The sequence below is a fragment of the Pleurodeles waltl genome, chromosome 11 (assembly GCF_031143425.1).
Source record: "Pleurodeles waltl isolate 20211129_DDA chromosome 11, aPleWal1.hap1.20221129, whole genome shotgun sequence".
Lineage (NCBI taxonomy): Eukaryota > Metazoa > Chordata > Amphibia > Caudata > Salamandridae > Pleurodeles > Pleurodeles waltl.
Window position 1 is genome coordinate 543,224,988 of NC_090450.1, and position 20,760 is coordinate 543,245,747.

Sequence of the window (20,760 nt, forward strand, 5' to 3'; positions counted from 1 at the left end):
AAGCCATCCTACAAATTCCTTCATTTGATGGGAGGAGACTTTCTGAACACATGAGTGGTACTCCACAACTTTTGTCAGCTGTCTACCTTAGTGAAATTCTAGTATTATTCTTTTAATTTTACTTTAATTTTGATTTTACCATTTTATCATTTAACCAATGTTAGTTTCTATCTTGTCACTGAGGTCAAATATTACGTGACATCACTTCCTGTGATGTCATGAAATATGCTAATAATTTCTCTGTACTAAGACTTATCAAACCTTGAGAGCTCCGAATACCATATGACGGCAGGCTGAAATCAGTAAGCAATACTGTTACCAACTAAGGAGCACTGGCTTTAGAAACAGAATGTTATAGGAGCCATTAACCCACGCAAACAAGAATTTTGAGATAAAGGTATGGAAAGATCAAGAGTACATAAAGCTGAGCATCAGCATATTTGCAGAGTGGATATTTTGGCTGGCCAAGAGGACTCTGAGGCGCTCCACATCAACATACTGAATAGCAGTGGTGAAAGGATGGAACACTGTGGGGCCACATGTTTGACAATCCATTGCGGGGATTCTGAGAAGTCAATTTGCATGTATTGCAATTTGTTTGCCAATAAAGAGGAGAACCCTTTATGGACATTAGAACCTGGTGACTGTCAGTGTCAAAGGTCGTTGAAAGCTGAGGAAGTCCAGGAGGCTGTGGTCATCTTTCTAATATATATGCATGATGTATTGCTTGCACTGAGGCAATGTTTAGCTGCAGTGCAGCAGAAATCATGACTGATATGCCTCCAAAAGGAGATGAGGGTAAATGTGACTTGTAAGCTGAAGAGCTACTACTCTTTCCAATGCCCTGTAGACGAAGGGCTAGTGGGCAATGTGACAGTAATGGGCAAGGTCATCAGAGTGCATGTTAGGTTTAACAGGGGATGATTTGGCCAGTTTTCATGGGTGCTAGGATGGCACCTGTCTGGAGGCTGATGTGGATGGTGTTTAGTGTAAGTAAGAGAGCTGCAGAGGGCACAGATTTGATTATGAAGATGGCAGAATATCAGTGTCAGAAAATGTAGAGTTAAGGGACTGGAGAACAGACATTGGTTGAAGTGAGCAACTAAAAGAGTGCCTGGTGGAAATAGCCCACTGAGGAATAGAATAACATATGTGTGTGGGTTGTGATTAGTGGAGAGGTCTGGGTTGTTACTGATGGTGTTAATATTTTATTGAAGAAAAAACCCTTGATGTTGACTGACTTCTCAAAGGACTGGGAGACTTACACATAGAGCTGCTAATGTACCACTATTCTGACCTGCAGCAACCCTTATGTTCCAGTGCTGGAACTCAAAGACAACTTTTGAAATGCTCCCTGATCCTTACCTGTAGAATATGTTCCAGGAGTGGGAAACACAAAGTGGTTTGAAAATACACCTAAATTAAAACTGCTGCATCCCTTGTTAATCTGATACTGGCACTCAAACACAACTGTGCTGTTGGTCACACTCACCTGATTTCTCAGTGGCTAAGACTGGACCATTGTTAATCTGCTGTTCTTGTGGGCTGCCGGGGTGAGGAGAAGGGAGAGGGAGGGACGACCCGTGTTGGCTCATACTGTTGAAACTGTGATGCTATGGAAATAATTAATTGGAATAAAACAACAACTACCAATTTGTTTATCAGACATTAAGTTACATCACTTTACACACATAAACTGAAAAGTACTGCTGTTACAATGGCTCCAGCTGGCTTTGTCGAGGAGGTCAGTGAAAGTAACAGTGGCCCTGGATAAGAATAGCCAGGGTCTTATCCACTAGAAGCACCTTGGGTATGTGAATGTGAGAGCTACTGAAGAAACACATCCCCCTAAATGGGGAAGTTAAGTATAACCATATTGAAACCTGCTGTCCTGTGCAGAGAGGAGCTGTTTCTCATATGTGGAGGAGTCACACTAAGCAGTCGGACACGCCACAGAACCACTTCAAGAAGTAATGCAGATTTCTGGTTTGACAGACACATGAAACCTGCACAGTTGTTTTCAAACTTATGCAGGTACACATGATCATGGCTGTGCACTGAAAAGGTGCCATTCTTCCCATCACTGCCATCTTTCTATTTAGATGCCTCTGTCAGGATCTCTCATTCCCTTTCACCTTTCCCTGTCCCATGCTTCCGGCATAAACCTTCCCTTCCTCGTGGCCAGCTTTGTGCTGGCTATTTCTCCCATTCCTCTCTGCACCCAAATCTTTGCCAGTATCTCTAATTTATCTTCTGATACCACTGTCAGTTTACCCTATGACCAGTCTTCTTGATCAGTTTCTTTAGTGTCTCTTCTCTTTCTTGTCGCTTTATGATTCTGCCTTCCCCTCAAACCCGCTCCGCCCACCCCCATTCCCAATACTGTACCAGCTGCTGTGAAATCTCTGCATTGGAATAGACAGGGGCTGCAGGTGTTGTAATCTGTCTGAATGGATCGTCCATGTAAGGGTTGGGAGTCGGCAACTTTCGTAGAAGTAAAGCCCTTCAAATAAGACACACATGACCATGTCACCACACGGTATATCATCACAAGCAGTATCATGTTAAACACAGGACTCCATCACACAGGAAGAGGGGCTTCACACTCAGGAAACATCACACAAAGATTTCTGTTGTATACAGGATTCCATTACAAACAATGTATACACTGACTCAAGACGCACACACACAATGATGTAACAACACAGAATCTTATCACACGGAGAATCCTGTCACATAGAGGATTCCATCAATCACAATCACAGGACTCAGGCACAAGATGCAATATGCAATTAATAAAGCAATGTAGGGTGTAGGGGTCACAAAACTGGAACTTGTTGTATTAGTGAAGCTTTGAAGATCCTCGGTTTGGCAAGAGGTGCAAAAGTAAATGTAAAATGTAGCAGCAATTTTTAAAGCGCTATTAGTATCCAAGAAGTGGGCTTCTAGGTGCTGGAGACCCAACTACAAAGATGAAACATTCAGGCAGGAACATTATCACGTGGAGCAGTGGTAGTCACGATCCCGTTGAGGGTACATTAGTGAAACAGTTGCTGCTCTCCCAGGACTGCAATGAATTGCACCGGAGGCTCAGTGGGTGTTTGTGCCTACCTTGACATGATGTGTTAGTAAAGCACTACAAATCCAAGATCTGTAGCTGGTTGCATTTGTGCTGATTCAAGAGCTAGAGTGAAGTTTGTTAATGAGTAGCAAGAGCTGGCATGAGGTTCTCTAACAGAGCAGAGCGGGAACAAGGATTGGAGTGAGAATTGTTGGTGAGTGTGGTTCTGAAAGTATGCAGTGGAGTGCTGCTGGGCTCGGGCAGGTTGGGGACCATTAATGGAGCACCATAGGAGCCATGGCGGAAGGAGGAGCATTAGTAGATATGGGTAAGTCCCCAAAACATAGTGAGAGAGCTTTGGAGGTAGGTGAGAGGGAATTGGAGTTGGACTCGACACTTCAGTCAGGCTACATGATCCATTAGTCTAGTAATGCCGGGCAATGAGCCTGACTACACCCTGGCTACCGATATGTTCTTTCAAACCCCTCCCAACACTGACACAGATAAACTATATAATATAATGGGGGAGGTGTTGTGAATTGCTTACCCCACAGACGCCGGGCTACTAACATCTGCCAGGGAAGCCATCTGAGTGTTGGTTTCTTCGTACGATGAGAGGGCTTCAGATTCTGGGCTTCCTTCACTCCCGGCCCGCAGGAGCTTCAGCCAGAGGCCCCTCTCTTCTTCTGAGGGGGTCTGCATTATGAGACAGGAAAAATAAGACTTTTTTTCTGCATTATGAGACAGGAAAAATAAGGCCCGTATTTATACTTTTTTAGCGCCACATTTGCGTCATGTCAAAGCAAAAGCGGTGCAAACTCACAAAAATGCGCAAATGCGGCGCTAAAAAAGTATAAATACGGGCCTATGACTTTTAAGCAGGACCAAACTTGCAACTTCATCACTCGCTGCAGTAGGTGCTGTTTCTGGCCATAAGCATCAGAAGAGAAGCAAATTATCTAGGAGCGCACTAAATTTATTCTCCAAGTGGAAAGCCTGAAACCAGGCAGCATCACTGTTGCATCACCTAATACTCCATTTATAGGTGGCAGCTATGAGCTCTAGGAGAGAACAGTTCATACTCTTCTAATGCTGCTAGCTCCAAAAGTCGAAATGCGCAATCACCCAGAAAAGGAAGTACAAAAAATGGTTCCCAAAATCATTGATGAGAGACCTTAAAAGAAAGTTCTGGTAACTCCCTGGTCAATTGAATAATATCTCACTAGTTTAAAAGACATAGAAATTTAGCACCTTTTACAAAAAAAATATGAACAGCTAAGCAGTGGGCAATGCATGATAGCAGTAGGCAAAACAGAATGATCCCCAACATTTTTTGGAATTACATAAAGAGCCTGGACTCGAGGAAACTAATATTATTGTGCATGGCAACTGTGCATCTCACGGGTGAGAGGAAGACTACACCCAAAGGTTGTACCAAAGACTGGCCTAATGCAGAATCATTAGACTTTGATATTAACTGCTTCCCAAAAATTATGGCTGAAATAATTAGGCAAAGTCCAAATAATGCTCAGTGTGCAGTTCTTTTCAATAACAAAGGTTTGTCAGTGGACTTTTCCTTTGACTCTCTGTGACAGCAAAATACACATTCATAAGACTGATATTCTGATCAATTCTTTAGGGAAAATTAAGGTTGAGATCGAAATTTGTCCTAATCTCACTGGAAAGCCAGCTTTTTAGCAAAGAGAGGACGTATATTGAGCAGATGTTTAGTCTTAGACAAGGATTATAAGGTATGCTTCAAAAACACTGTTCATAAAGCTAGACCTCGGCTCTTTTCGCTCCTATGTTTCACACTGTAATAGGAGAGAGAATTCGCAGGTGGTGGGTTGACTGGTTACGTGAATGGACTTTGCAATCAAATTATTGTTGCAACTTGTGAGCAAGCATTTTGGGCAAGCTTACACATCTGCTGCTGTAGTTTTTGTAGCTAACATTTCTCAATTTCTGTAGAGATACTAATAAGTAGAGCCAAACAGGAATGCGCTGCTCTGGATTTGTTTCATTTTTGTTTTGCTTTTAATCGTTCTTTACTGTTATGCATTTTTAACGCCGTTAGTTCACCAAATAAATAACGATTTTTTATTTTTTTATTTTTCGGTCCCCATCAATACATTTGGCTACATTGGTTTACCAGCAAAAAGAAGACAGGAATCCAAAACGTTAACATTAGTTCACAACCGGGTAGTAGAGAAATAGTTGGAAGTCATACTCCATTGTCTACAAGCACAGTCACTCATCATATCCATCCTATGGGCTCATCCTTCTGACAATAGATTTTTGTTGACTGAGACCTTAGATGCACTTCAGGTATTAAAGACAGACGAAAAACTCATCTTTTAAATTTATTTTGACTTCTTCACTCTTCTACAAAGAATAGAACATTGACTGCCTTTGTGGTCACTGAAATATTTACATGACCTGCTGGTTACAGCTCACTTATTTTGGCATGAAGAGCAAGAGGGGCAAACCCCTATTTATTCACTAAGAAATAAATTGTCACAAATCGGAAACAACAATTTAGCTCTGTTTTTGTGTCTCTTTCTCATTGTCTCTCCATCCCTCCCAAGTTTTTCCTCTCTCTCTCTCCCTCCCCCTTTTGTCTTTATTTCAATCATGTATTACAAGGATGATTGACCTCGGTCAACCCTTTGGAGCATGTATATACTCAAACAAAAAAACAGCCTTAATTTTCTGTATTTTGATTTCTTTGCCAATGTCTTATGTTCAAGTGGGTCTCACAACTACCACTCTGAGAGGGAAATTTCAAATGTAGATACCTTCTTTGAAACAAGCAAAATGTTTTCTGTCTCTTCAAGATAGATGTCAAGTACTACTCACTTTTTAATGCCAAGAAACTACTGACTTCACATTCCCGGATCATTACCCAATGCTTGATGTAACTGGTTGCCTTACCTACTTTGAAACACTGGTAAACTAGTAGATACACCCTGGATAGGAGAGGTTTAGGGGCTTGGCTGCACAACACTTAGCTATAACTACTAAAAAAACTCAGGAAGAAAATTCTAGTAGGCAACAGATATAAGTACTTATTCGCTCTATTCGTAGGAAAATATTCACCCAGGATTCATAGAGAGGAAACCCTTCAATGATCCAGATCCCTCTGCAGCTCATGGCATTAGTGCCTGTAAGATGATGCCCATTAGTCACGTATTCAGTCATCATACCCCTGTGACATCAGCTTTCCAGCCCTACATTGCCAGTCCCAGCTTACTCCCAAAATTGAGTGCCTAGTGTCCCATATTTGAGAATGTTCAAAAAGTACCTGAGAGAAAATGTAATTTGTTGTGTTCTCCCCACATATTAATGTAGGAAAGAAAACGTTGCTTAACATTGGTAATAATATTTATGGCAGGTACATAATCTTCCTGCAGATTCCTCACCTTATATATATTTCTCCAACAGGAGTTGCAGGCCAAGGTGCTGCTTTCCAAGAACAAACACCACATGCAGATGTCATGTTGGTCTGACAAGGACATTTTCATGTAGCATTTGCATCAGGGTGTAAACCATAACATCTTAAGACAAGGCATTTGACCTAGTCGCAGTCAAAATGAAAAGCACTAAGAACATCTGGACCTCCGTCAATGAGGCATGGAAGAAACAGAACTTTGAAACTTTGAAGGAGTCACATCCAGCCGACAGTCAAGGATGCTGTCACATGACCCCATATGGTGAAGCTAACAAGCTATTGCTGGAGAATAGTTCTGGATCAGCCTATTGCCTGGAAGAGAATCGTAAGGTGAGGAATCAGCAAGAAGACGTATCCATCACAAATATGTTTTAAACTGCCTCCTAGCTCCAAAGAAGTAGTTTTTAAATTTAAATTGCTATTTATTTCATTTTTCATGGTTGCATTATGTAGTTTACTTGCATCCCAAGAGGTCTCTATGTATTGTTCTTCTGTCACCTACATTTGGAGTAAAACAAAAAAATATTGGTCTGATGAACATGGTTGTCCACATCTTGGTATGTCTCTATCCTTTTCTATCCCCCAGTCCAGGTCACCTGGCAGTCTGTGTTTACCAGTCCTCCCACCCCACACTCACATCACACAATGACATTTTGAATTAGCACATGCTACATCATACAACCAGCTTATGAGAGAGGGGGTGAATGTAGTATCTACTAAATTGCTTGGTTGGACAAATCTGTCCCATCCCATTTCAAGCCATCCTATCCAGGTGGGTGTTTTAAGCCAGAGCTTAAAGATCATGGTTTATGTGTTACATTCTATTGTACCTCATCTTTGTAACTGGAGTAAGTAATTGTCAGCAGTTGCCCATTTCTTCAGATCGTTTAGCCACAGCCTAACAGGAAACACCAGGGGGCTAACCAATTAATTGCTATCTTGCTCTTCATGAGGAAGATTGCAATGTCGGTGACATTGTTTGACATACAATACTATATAGCTCTAGGCATCAAACCCAAAAGACGGAAGCCAAGTCCGCCTGTAAGGCATCTATCCGTTACCTCTGATGTCAGGGAAACTACCACACTGCATCAGTCAGTAACCAGATGGCATCCCCATATCATATAGTAAAAATCTGCTGCTGGTACTCACCATCTTGTGCAAAGATCGGTTGCTAGCAATCCTTTTGGTGAATAAATAAGTTTGATGTAGCTCTCTGGGAGTTAAGAGGTTTCCTTTAGCCAGATGTGTGACAAAGAAAAGGTGCCATTTTTCGATCGGCCAGGTATTCCCTGTAATCAACCAGATGTTGTTTCTTCTCTGTTACTGGCTCCCATCCTTACTTAGTGTACAATTGTAAGTCAGAGGATGTCCATTCTTCTGGAGCGCATCCATTACCACCCAGGGGACGGTTCTAGAAGCCATCCATTCTCAACCAAATGGTCCCATTCCTGAACAGGGTGCATATTCTCAGTGAGAGGGTGCACATTCCTGAAGAGGGAGTCCACTGACTGAGTCCCATTCTATGACAGAGGGCTCCCAATATCCAATAAATTGTGCCTGTTCTAGATCAGAAAAAACCTGTCTCTGTCTCTTTCATTTACACATACTCTCTCTCTCCGACACATTCTCTCCTTATACCTCTCTCTTGATCATGTCACCTTCTTTCACCTTTGAAATTTTGAGTGCAAGCATTCTTTGTTTTTAGGTCTGGTTTTTGAATAACAATACATAGTGTGGGTTTTGTGTCCATCTCTTTAAACCATAAGATTTCTTTGGCAACTCTTCTAGCCATTAGGTTGCGATTTTGTCAACCAGGCCTGGCAGAGCCTAGTGGAATATTCACCTCTCACCTAATGCCACTGACTGAGTGAAAGCTTCCCCCTCCACTCCAGTGCTTGCAATAAACTGTATATGGGGCTACTTAACAACTATAGTCATCTTCATCCATTTCTACTGTCTCTCTCCTGTGTGACTCGCTACAGTGTGCTAACAAATTATGCGTTAGCACATTAAACCTAGGCCTACTGTTTTGTCCAATAATTTTTTCTGCTGTTCTGTGACTGCAATTCGACACTTTGATGCTACATCCACAAACTCAATCCTTGTGTAGAAGAGAATCCACCCTCCTCTGCCTTGAGGCAGGTTACTCCAGGCGGTCAAAGCTTGGATGCCTAAAATGATAATATACATCTGGAATTTCTTGGCATTCTATTTTTAAATCACAATTTATTGTGTTAGTATATTTTTTTACATATCCTCCACTGCTATTGATTACTTTCCATTAAATGTCTATAGCGAGTGTATGCTTTCTTTTTCACTCTCCTTTTATGACTTACAGGGAATTAGTGATAGTTCATCAATGTGCAATTAGACAGACCCACAACAGGACAGATTCAGTGGAGTACAAATCTAAAGGAGCACAGTGGAATATGGTATAATAAACAGAGTCTCTCAACTAACAAGCAGAGGTATAGTTCTTACCTCAAGAATTGCGACGTCCTTGCCATGTTTGCTGATGCTGATGCCGTACCTGAGTCCCAGATCAGGGCCTCTGCTGGGAGTGACGTCACTCCCTGGAAGGACCACAAAGTGCACTGGAGGGCCTGTGCAGCCAGAATCCCTAAACATCCGAAGGACACCCCTCTCCACTAAGCACCAGAAACTCTGCCACTGATTACCAAGGAGCATGTTCAAGAAACCTGGGTGGAAAGAGAATACAACATTGTGAGACTTCTAGGGGAGGCAGGAGAGGAAACAGACAGTGTGATGTTCCTGCATTCCACCACAACCAGCTGGAACCTCCTCAGTGTAAACAATCCCACTACCAAAGGTGGAATGCAAGGACTAACATTAAACTACAGCTTTATTGTAGGAAACAAGTCGTTGTGGGTCAAGGAAATCAGTGCCAGCCTGTTCTGTTTTTCTTTCCTAATTGTCTATACCAGTAGACTCATCAGTTAGTAAGTTCAATGGCGGTGCTTTAAGTTTTGGCAGTGCTCTGAGAAAAAGCACCTGGCTCTGCTTTCCAGGGAGTACACACAAACCCCACCTTCATCCGTAGTTGAGGGTAACTACTGCCCCCTAATATCAAACTGTGGAGCTATTGATAGCTGACGGCAGCTAATTTTAAGTTAATGGGCTTGGACCTCTTACCTGTCTGCTTGTGGGGATAGGATGATTGGTCTGTTCAGTTTCCAATAACTGAACTCCTTACTTCCCAGCAGTGTGACAATTGTGTGCCATGTGTATGAAGAATGTTACATCTGTGTACTGTGTCTGTGATACCAGGTGCGGAGTGGTGTTCTATGAAGGATAAATCCCTTCCTTCCGAGGCCCATCAGTCAGCCCAGACACAGCGCCCAAGCTCCCCCTCATCCTCTGTCGGGTTTGGGACCTCCTAGCCAAAGACAGGCATTTTCTAAGAGGTCTTTCTGTCTTCTCCCTAGGATACACAAACTAACACTATTATGATGGTCTACTTCTCTACTCTCAATAGTCCAGGACAAAACCACACTGAAATGCATTTTTCTGGGATTATCTGAGGTTTAAAATGTTGTTAAGGCAGTGACTTCCATTGGCCTGGCTTTCCGCCAATGCTCCTGAGTGGGATCAATAAAGCTACATGAGTCAGTAAACCACTCATTTTCTGGACTTCATTGAGAACATTTGGTTGCACCATAACAAACAGTTGTTACCCAGTGTGCTGCTGTTTCCCCTGAGGCTGGCAACAAGCAAAGTCAAAGCCCTGCTGATATGATTTTCCCTGGAAGTTTAGGAGCCTAGTTATCTGGAGTGAAGAGGATAAAACCTCTGACCAGGAGGCAAAACAGCACCCCCGGCAGAAGAAAAGTCATCTCAAATAAATGAGCTGCTCAGGAGTTTGGAGGGTCTTGCATCCAAACTCACTAGACCCAAACAAAGGACCTCTGCAACCCAGAGAGTGTTAGGGAGCTGCAGAGGACATTCTTGGACTGCAAGAGTGGTAAGCATGTACTGGTCATGCGCCGTACCATCTCTGGGCTTGGTTGAACCCATCTCACCCCAATTTCTAATTGAAAAGGAACACACATGATTGTCTTTAAACTTAGAACAAAGAGAACTGTATCAGTAACTAACACCTGTGATCTTAGTTTTGAAACATTTGAACCACTTACGGTAGTTCTTACAGTCACGGAAATAAAGCAGTATGGCTTGCTGCTTAGACCAGAATCCCAAATCCGAGGTGCACTTGGTGAGCTTGTGTGATCCAGTGTGTGCCCCAGGTTTCACATGTGCCTATGCCAAATACAAATTCTACAATTGCACCCAGTCAATATATGTCTCCACCTCACAGGACAGGCCCTGGATGCCATTCCAATTCCTGCAAAAACATAGGCCCATATTTACAATTTTTTAGCACCACATTTGTGTTGTTTTTTTACGCAAAATCGGCCTAAACTCACAAAATACAATTGCATTTTGGAAGTTTGTGCTGCTTTTGCGTCCAAAAATGACGCAAATGCGGCGCTAAAAAAGTATAAATATGGGCCATAGTCTCTACAGACAAGCTGCGACATTAACGTTGTCCTCGAATTATGTCCAGTGACCTACTGTCTCTTCTTGGACCCAAAGACACTGATAAATGAGGCTAAAGAGCAGACGTCCTCTTATGTGCTTCAAATTATTATACTGATTTTACAATTGCTGAGGACAGGCCTATCTTTCTATGTGCGGAGTCCCCGCCATTAGGGCGGAGCCTATGCAGTCATAAAATTAATATTATTAAAATTAAACTTGTAATTTGTGAATACCAAAAAAAATAGTAAACTTACACAAAAGAATAAGCTTACCTTTGTGATTTGGGCACTGAGTTTACCGAGACAACTGTCCACAGTGTCCCAAAATGTTGTGGAGCAGGTGTAGCAGTGATGAACCATGAAGAGTTAGTTAAGTGTAATGTCAGGCATATGACTGGCACTCTTAATTGCTGACTTTTGTAATACTAATAAAACTCTGTCATAAAAGCTCAGCTAGAGGAACAAAATTTGGTGTCCACACAACCTTTTCCTGTATTCAAGTACTATGAAAGAAGGCAACTGCCCAAAACTGAACCCAACCATTTGAACTGGGGCAAAATATGAAAACAAGAATCCCACCACTGAGTACCCCTGGGTGACTGTAGCTCTTGGCGACCATCAAACACATTGCTGATTTTCAGACATTCCTCAAAATGGGAACGTGAAACTGCTAGCCAGTATCTCGCTTGCGAAGGAACCCTTGAATGCAGATGCTTTCTCTCCATCACTCTCCACCTGTCTGCCACTCATGTCCTTGTCTTAGATATCTTACCTGGCTCTTGGGTGGTCACAGGAGTTGGGGTCAGATTGTGGTTTGGGTCAGAGCGTTGTGCAGCACTTTTCACCTGGAAGAGGAGAGACAAGTGTTTCCACCGTGTGTCAATTAGAAGGCTATAACAAATCCTAAAAGCACACAGATCACTCCCCTAAATTAGACACAACCCTCCCCAGTCTAGGCACATCTTGCAAAGTGTAACATACTGGTTTTCTATAAATCTGAAGAATTTATGTCATTTTTACTCCCTTTAAGTAAGGATTATGGGGGTTATTCTAATTTTGGAGGAGGTGTTAATCCGTCCCAAAAGTGACGGAAAAGTGACGGATTTACCACCAGCCGTATTACGAGTCCATTATATCCTATGGAACTCGTAATACGGCTGGTGGTATATCCGTCACTTTACCGTCACTTTTGGGACGGATTAACACTCCTCCAAAGTTAGAATAACCCCCTATGTTACTTACCCTGTAAGCATCTGTTCGTGGCATGTAGTGCTGTAGATTCACATGCTCTGCATACATCTGCGATCTAATGTTGGGTCTGGATGTGTGCAAGTTGTTTTTCTTCTAAGGAGTCGTCAGAGTCACAAGGTAAAGTGACCCCTCCTTTTGGTGATACTGCTCATGGGCATTAAAGCCAATGTTAGATTGTTTTCCAGCAGTCGGGTGAGAATGGAGTGTGAATATAGTGTTAGTAAGAGATGTCCATGCATGTGAAGTGTAATACAAATACTGCATGTGGCTGTAGACACACATGCTCTGCACAGACTGTAAAGGAGTGCTGTCCCAAAAGCAGTGGCTAACCCGTGGGTGTTGCAGCTGTCTGAAAAAGAGTACAAAGCACAGCTTGTCCAACATTTGTCTGTTGCCGTACAACACTTTGTAAGTGTGTGTAGATCTGACCATGTGGCTGCTTTGCAGATGTCAATGATTGGTATATTTCCCCAAAAAAACATAAATGCACCTATTTTATGAGTTGAGTGTGCTCTAAGAGGTATGGGCAGAGATCTTTTAGCTTTAGAATATCATGTTTGGATACATTTGGTTATCCTTCTTGATATACCTGCTTTAGATATAGCGTTTCCTGTATGTGAAGGTGAAAAAGCCACAAAAAGTTGTTTGGTGTTACGAAAGTCTTTAGTTCTATCAATGTAGTACATTAATACTCTTTTAACGTCTAATGTGTGTAGAAATCTTCAAGCAACTGAATCAGGTTTACCTGAACCGATTGGTTCAGGTAAAAAGCGGAAACCACTTTTGGAACAAACTTTGGGTTGGTACGAAGTACTACCCTGTCCTTATGTACCCGGAAAACAAGGTTCTTCTAAGGTTAATGCCTGAAGTTCACTCACACGTCTTAGTGAAGTGATTGCCACCAAAAAGGCTACTTTCTAAGAAAGGAACTGGATTGGACATTTATGTAAAGGATCAAATAGATGTCCCATAAGTCTGGTAAGCACAATATTAAGATTCCATGTTGGTTCTGGAGGCACCGTGGGTGGAATCACTCTTTTAAGACCTTCCAAAAATGATTTAATAACTAGAGTTTTTAATAATGTTAAAAGCTGCCTATTTTGTAGATAAGCTGCTATTGCTGCCAAATGCAGCTGTATTGAGATATATGCTAGGCCACAAGTGTGCAAGTAGAGCAAATAATAGTTTGAATAGTTACATTAAACGTATCAATTTGTTTGTTTTGACAATAAATAACAAACCTTTTCCATTTAGGGGCCTAGCAGGCTCTAGTTGTGGGTTTGCGTGCTTCCTTAAGAATGGTCATGCATTCAGGAGGTAAGCGTAAATATCCAAACTCTATGACCTCAGGAGCCAAATCGCAAGGTTGAGTTCTTTGGGATTTGGGTGTCTGATTTCTCCATGATTCTGAGTGAGAAGGTTCGGGTGTAGGGGAAGCTCCTTGTATGGAAGTACTGAAAGTTCGAGTGGTGTTGTGAACCATGGTTGACTTGCCCACGTGGGAGCCATCAGAATAATGGTGAGAGAGGACTGTCTGAGCTTCCTCACCACAAAGGGAAGGAGAGAGAGAGGTGGAAAAGCGTAAGCAAATATCCCTGACCAATGCATCCATAGAGCATTGCCCTTGGAGAGAGGCTGTGGGAGCCTGGAGGCGAAGTTTGGGCATTTAGAGTTGTTTGCTGTTGCAAACAGATCTATGTGTGGAAATCCCCACTGATTGAAGTATTTTTGTAGGACTTGAGGGTGGAGTTCCCACTCAGGGACTTGTTGCAGTGTCCTGCTGAGTAGGTCTGCAAGATCGTTGTCTGTCCCTGGGAGGTGTTCTGCTAACAGCTGAATGCGGTGTCGAAATGCGCAATGCCAGATTGTCTGAGCTAGTAGAGAGAATTGTAGAGAGTGTTTCCCCCTGTTTTTGTAAATAAAACATGTCTGTTGTATTTTCAATCCTAACTAGAACAGTCTTGCCTTGGAGGTGAACTAGAAAAGCGTTGAGTGCTAAGTGAATTGCCTGAAGCTCCAAGTAATTTATGTGTAGAGCTTGATGCTTGGTGTCCCACATCCCCTGTATTGAGAGATTGAGGAGATGAGCACCCCAACCTGTAAGGAAGGTGTTCGCTGTGAGAGTGAGCTGGAGAACAGGGTGTAGAAATGGCTGCCATTTTGTCAGATTTTGTGTGTTCCACCATTACAGAGAAGAGTGTGTGAGGTGAAGTTTGGGCATTTAGAGTTGTTTGCAGTTGCAAACAAATCTATGTGTGGAAATCCCCACTGATGTAAGTATTTTTGTAGGACTTGAGGGTGGAGTTCCCACTTGCGGACATGTTGCAGTGTCCTGCTGAGTAGGTCTGCAAGATCGTTGTCTGTCCCTGGGAGGTGTTCTGCTAACAGCTGAATGCAGTGTCGAAATGCGCAATGCCAGATTGTCTGAGCTAGTAGAGAGAATTGTAGAGAGTGTCCTCCCCTGTTTTTGTAAATAAAACATGGCTGTTGTATTGTCAAACTGGACTAGAACAGTCTTGCCTTGGAGGTGAACTAGAAAAGCTTTGAGTGCTAGGTGAATTGCCTGAAGCTCCAAGTAATTTATGTGTAGAGCTTGATGCTTGGTGTCCCACATCTCCTGTATTGAGAGATTGAGGAGATAAGCACCCCAACCTGTAAGGAAGGTGTTCGCTGTGAGAGTGAGCTGAGAAACAGGGTGTAGAAATGGCTGCCATTTTGTCCGATTTTGTGTGTTCCACTGTTGCAGAGAAGAGTGTGTGCGGCTGTCTACCAACACTAGATCGTGTAACTGACCCTGTGCTTGAGACTATTGACTCGCCAGACACTCCTTCAGCGGACGCATGTGTATTCTTGCATATGGGACTATTGCAATACAAGATGCCATCATCCCTAGAATTTTTGGGATTGTTCGTACTGGAACAACTGAAACATGTTGTTTGGGGAATAGTTGACTCAATAGAATTGTTATATTCTGAATCCTGATTGTATTGGGTTAGCCTAATCCTAAATGTGTGTTGAGAACAGGTCCTAAGTAGGGCTGTATCTCAGATGATTGTAGGTGATCTTTGTATGTTGATGGTAAACCCTAACTGGTGTAGGAGATGAATAGTTGTATGTGTCTGCTGCAGACATTGCTGAAGGGAACTGGGTTTGATAAGCCAATTTTCCAGATATGGGAAGACATGAATGCAGATGCACTGTGACTACTGTGTGAATAAACGAGGTGCAGTTGTTACTCCGAATGGGAGAACTTTGAACTGGTGATATCTGCATTGTACGAAAAATCTGAGATATGTTCTGTGTTCAGGATATATTGGAATGTGGAAATAAGCATCCTTTAGATCTCGGGCAGACATGAAGTCTCCTTGTTGTAATACCGGTATTATGGCCTTCATTATGAGTTTGGCTGGCGGCAGAGGTCGCCCGCCAAACTCATTCGCACAGAACACTGCCACGCCGGTCTTCAACCTGCCGGTCCTATTACGAGTTCCCCGGTGGGCCAGCGGGGGGAAAGGAAAATGTCACTTACCCAGTGTACATCTGTTCGTGGCATTAGTCGCTGCAGATTCACATGCTGTGCATAGTCCGCCGTCTGGTGTTGGGTCGGAGTGTTACAAGTTGTTTTTCTTCGAAGAAGTCTTTTCGAGTCACAAGACCGAGGGACTCCTCCCACTTCGGTTCCATTGCGCATGAGCGTCGACTCCATCTTAGATTGTTTTCCCCGCAGAGGGTGAGGTAGGAGTTGTGTATGCTAATAATAGTGCCCATGCAATGGAATAAATACATATGTACAAAATGAAGGTTTAATGTAATATATTTACAAATGTACAAATGTTCAAAATCTACTTCTAAGCGGCTACAGGCTCCCGGGGAGGAGGGTGGGCGCATGTGAATCTGCAGCGACTAATGCCACGAACAGATGTACACTGGGTAAGTGACATTTTCCGTTCGGTGGCATGTGTAGCTGCAGATACACATGCTGTGCATAGACTAGTAAGCAGTTATCTCCCCAAAAGCGGTGGTTCAGCCTGTAGGAGTGGAAGTAGTTTGAAATAAAGTTCTTAGTACGGCTTGACCTACTGTGGCCTGTTGTGCAGATAACACATCTACACAGTAGTGTTTAGTAAATGTATGAGGCGTAGACCATGTTGCTGCCTTACATATTTCGGTCATTGGAATATTTCCGAGAAAGGCCATAGTAGCACCTTTCTTTCTGGTTGAGTGTGCCTTTGGTGTAATAGGCAGTTCTCTTTTTGCTTTAAGATAGCAGGTTTGGATGCACTTTACTATCCATCTGGCGATACCTTGTTTTGAAATTGGATTTCCTGTATGAGGTTTTTGGAAGGCAATAAATAGTTGTTTTGTCTTCCTAATTTGTTTTGTCCTGTCAATGTAGTACATTAGCGCTCTTTTGATGTCTAATGTATGTAGTGCCCTTTCAGCTATTGAATCTGGCTGTGGGAAGAACACTGGTAATTCCACTGTTTGGTTTAAGTGGAACGGTGAGATAACCTTTGGTAAGAATTTTGGATTTGTTCTTAGAACAACCTTATTTTTGTGTATTTGAATAAATGGTTCTTGTATGGTAAACGCCTGTATTTCACTTACTCTTCTTAGAGATGTGATGGCAATGAGAAATGCAACTTTCCACGTTAAGTATTGCATTTCACAAGAATGCATGGGTTCGAAAGGTGGACCCATGAGCCTTGTCAAGACAATGTTGAGGTTCCATGAAGGAACAGGTGGTGTCCTTGGTGGTATAATTCTCTTTAGGCCCTCCATAAACGCTTTAATGACAGGTATTTTAAATAGGGAAGTTGAATGAGTAATCTGCAGGTAAGCAGATATTGCTGCGAGATGTATTTTTATGGAAGAGAAAGCTAGATTTGATTTTTGTAAATGTAGTAAATATCCTACTACATCTTTTGGAGATGCATGCAATGGTTGGACTTGATTATTATGGCAGTAACAAACAAATCTTTTCCATTTACTTGCATAGCAGTGTCTAGTGGATGGTCGTCTAGCTTGTTTTATGACCTCCATACACTCTTGTGTGAGGTTTAAGTGTCCAAATTCTAGGATTTCAGGAGCCAAATTGCTAGATTCAGCGATGCTGTGTTTGGATGCCTGATCTGTTGTTTGTGTTGTGTTAACAGATCTGGCCTGTTGGGTAGTTTGACATGAGGTACTACTGACAGGTCTAGTAGTGTGGTATACCAAGGTTGTCTTGCCCATGTTGGTGCTATTAGTATGAGTTTGAGTTTGTTTTGACTCAATCTGTTTACTAGATATGGAAGGAGAGGGAGAGGGGGAAAAGCGTACGCAAATATCCCTGACCAATTCATCCATAGAGCATTGCCTTGAGATTCGTGGTGTGGGTACCTGGATGCGAAGTTTTGGCATTTTGCGTTTTCTTTTGTTGCAAATAGATCTATTTGAGGTGTTCCCCAAATTTGGAAGTAAGTGTTCAGGATTTGGGGGTGAATTTCCCATTCGTGGACCTGTTGGTGATCCCGAGAGAGATTGTCTGCTAGCTGGTTCTGGATCCCTGGAATAAACTGTGCTATTAGGCGAATGTGGTTGTGAATTGCCCAATGCCATATTTTTTGTGTTAGGAGACACAACTGTGTCAAGTGTGTTCCCCCCTGTTTGTTTAAATAATACATTGTCGTCATGTTGTCTGTTTTGACAAGAATGTATTTGTGGGTTATCATTGGTTGGAATGCTTTCAACGCTAGAAATACTGCTAACAATTCTAGGAGATTTATATGAAAATTTCTTTGATGTACGTCCCATTGTCCTTGGATGCTGTGTTGATTGAGGTGTGCTCCCCACCCTGTCATGGAAGCATCTGTTGTTATCACGTATTGTGGCACTGGGTCTTGGAAAGGCTGCCCTTTGTTTAAATTTGTACTGTTCCACCATAGAAGCGAGATGTATGTTTGGCGGTCTATCAACACCAGATCTAGAAGTTGACCCTGTGCATGTGACCATTGTGATGCTAGGCACTGTTGTAAGGGCCGCATGTGCAATCTTGCGTTTGGGACAATGGCTATGCATGAGGACATCATGCCTAGGAGTTTTAATACCATCTTTGCGTGTATCTTTTGTGTTGGATACATAGCTTGTATCACCTTGTGAAAATTTTGAACCCTTTGTGGACTTGGAGTGGCTATCCCTTTTGTTGTGTTGATTGTCGCTCCTAAGTATTGCTGTGTTTGACGCGGCAAAAGGTGTGACTTTGCATAGTTGATGGAGAAACCTAGTTTGTAAAGGGTTTGTATAACATAATCTGTGTGGTGTGAACACTTTGTTAGCGAGTTGATTTTGATTAACCAATCGTCTAGGTACGGAAACACGTGTATTTGCTGCCTCCTGATATGTGCAGCTACTACTGCTAGACATTTTGTAAAGACTCTTGGTGCTGTTGTTATTCCGAATGGCAACACTTTGAATTGGTAATGTATTCCTTTGAATACGAACCTTAGGTATTTCCTGTGCGAGGGATGTATCGGTATATGGAAATACGAGTCTTTTAGATCTAACGTTGTCATGTAGTCTTGCTGTTTCAGTAGTGGTATTACGTCTTGTAACGTGATCATGTGAAAGTGGTCTGATTTGATGTAGGTGTTTAGTGTTCTGAGATCTAATATTGGTCTCAGAGTTTTGTCCTTTTTTGGTATTAGAAAGTACAGTGAGTAAACTCCTGTGTTCTTTTGTGTTTTTGGTACTAATTCTATTGCGTCTTTTTGCAGTAATGCTTGAACTTCTAGTCCTAGAAGGTCTATATGCTGTTTTGACATATTGGGGGTTATTCTAACTTTGGAGGAGGTGTTAATCCGTCCCAAAAGTGACGGAAAAGTGACGGATTTACCACCAGCCGTATTACGAGTCCATTATATCCTATGGAACTCGTAATACGGCTGGTGGTATATCCGCCACTTTACCGTCACTTTTGGGACGGATTAACACTCCTCCAAAGTTAGAATAACCCCCATTGTGTGTTTTCGGTGGGACATTTGGAGGGAGTTGGAGAAATTCTATGCAATAACCATGTTGGATAATTGCTAAGACCCAAGTGTCTGTTGTTATTTCTTCCCATGATTTGTGGAACTGGCTTAGTCTTCCCCCCACTGGTGTTGTGTGAAGGGGTTGTGTGACCTGTGAGTCACTGTTTATTTTGAGGGGTTTTGGGACCCTGAAACTTTCCCCGGTTTCTTGGGAATTGGCCCCCTCTGTATTGGCCTCGAAAGCCACCCCTTTGATATTGTCCCTGGTAGGTAGGTGGTCTTGTTTGTGAGGTGCTGGCTTCTGTGGCTTGACCTCGAAACCCTCCTCTGAAAGTTGTTTTGCGAAATGTGCCAAATGTGCCTCTGCCCTGCGGGGAATAGAGTGCACCCATGGCTTTGGCTGTGTCAGTGTCCTTTTTTAATTTTTCAATTGCAGTGTCCACTTCTGGGCCAAACAATTGCTGTTCATTGAACGGCATATTGAGCACTGCCTGTTGTATCTCAGGTTTGAAGCCAGATGTGCGCAGCCATGCGTGCCTCCTTATTGTCACAGCAGTATTTATTGTTCTTGCAGCTGTATCTGCTGCATCCATAGAAGAACGTATTTGGTTGTTGGAGATATTCTGCCCCTCTTCAACCACTTGTTTCGCTCGTTTCTGGAATTCTTTGGGGAGGTGCTCGATGAGATGCTGCATCTCGTCCCAATGGGCCCTGTCGTATCGCGCTAGGAGTGCTTGCGAGTTGGCGATGCGCCACTGATTTGCAGCTTGTGCTGCAACCCTTTTCCCGGCTGCATCAAACTTGCGGCTCTCCTTGTCCGGAGGTGGTGCGTCGCCTGATGTCTGCGAGTTGGCTCTTTTACGAGCTGCTCCTACGACTACTGAATCTGGTGTCAGTTGTGATGTAATAAAAGCAGGGTCTGTGGGCGGTGCCTTGTATTTTTTCTCCACCCTTGGAGTTATTGCTCTGCTTTTAACAGGCTCCTTGAAAATCTGTTTAGCGTGCCTTAGCATTCCCAGGAGCATGGGAAGGCTTTGATAATGGCTGTGGGTGGAGGACAGGGTGTTAAAGAGGAAGTCATCCTCAATAGGCTCTGAATGTAGAGATACATTATGAAATTCGGATGTCCTAGCTACCACCTGTGCATATGCTGTACTGTCCTCAGGTGGTGAGGGTTTAGTTGGGTACGACTCTGGACTATTGTCCGATACTGGAGCATCATAGAGGTCCCATGCTGCCTGATCATCCTGGCTCATGGTGGTATGAGCTGGTGATTGTGGTGGAGTCTGTGCCGGTGATACATGAGTTGACTGTGGTGGAGAAGGTGGTGGAGTTACCCTCTTTACCACCTTTGCTTGTGGTGGCTTGTCTTGTTGTTGGAAGTCAAGTTTCCTTTTTCTTCTGATTGGGGGAAGAGTGCTGATTTTC

General features: G+C 42.8%; 1 protein-coding gene across 2 annotated transcripts in view; it reads right to left on the reverse strand.

Moving 5' to 3' along the window:
- The window catches only part of LOC138265868 (actin filament-associated protein 1-like 2), a 289,799-nt gene that overhangs the window by 45,573 nt on the left and 223,466 nt on the right, over positions 1-20,760 (reverse strand). For both annotated transcript variants that reach the window (XM_069213982.1, XM_069213981.1), the window contains exons 9-13: positions 11,844-11,916; positions 8,997-9,214; positions 3,609-3,757; positions 2,389-2,503; positions 1,493-1,613 (exon numbers count right to left, since the gene is read on the reverse strand). In XM_069213982.1, the coding sequence (XP_069070083.1) occupies positions 1,493-1,613; positions 2,389-2,503; positions 3,609-3,757; positions 8,997-9,214; positions 11,844-11,916 (676 nt within the window). The remainder of the gene's footprint in view (positions 1-1,492; positions 1,614-2,388; positions 2,504-3,608; positions 3,758-8,996; positions 9,215-11,843; positions 11,917-20,760) is intronic.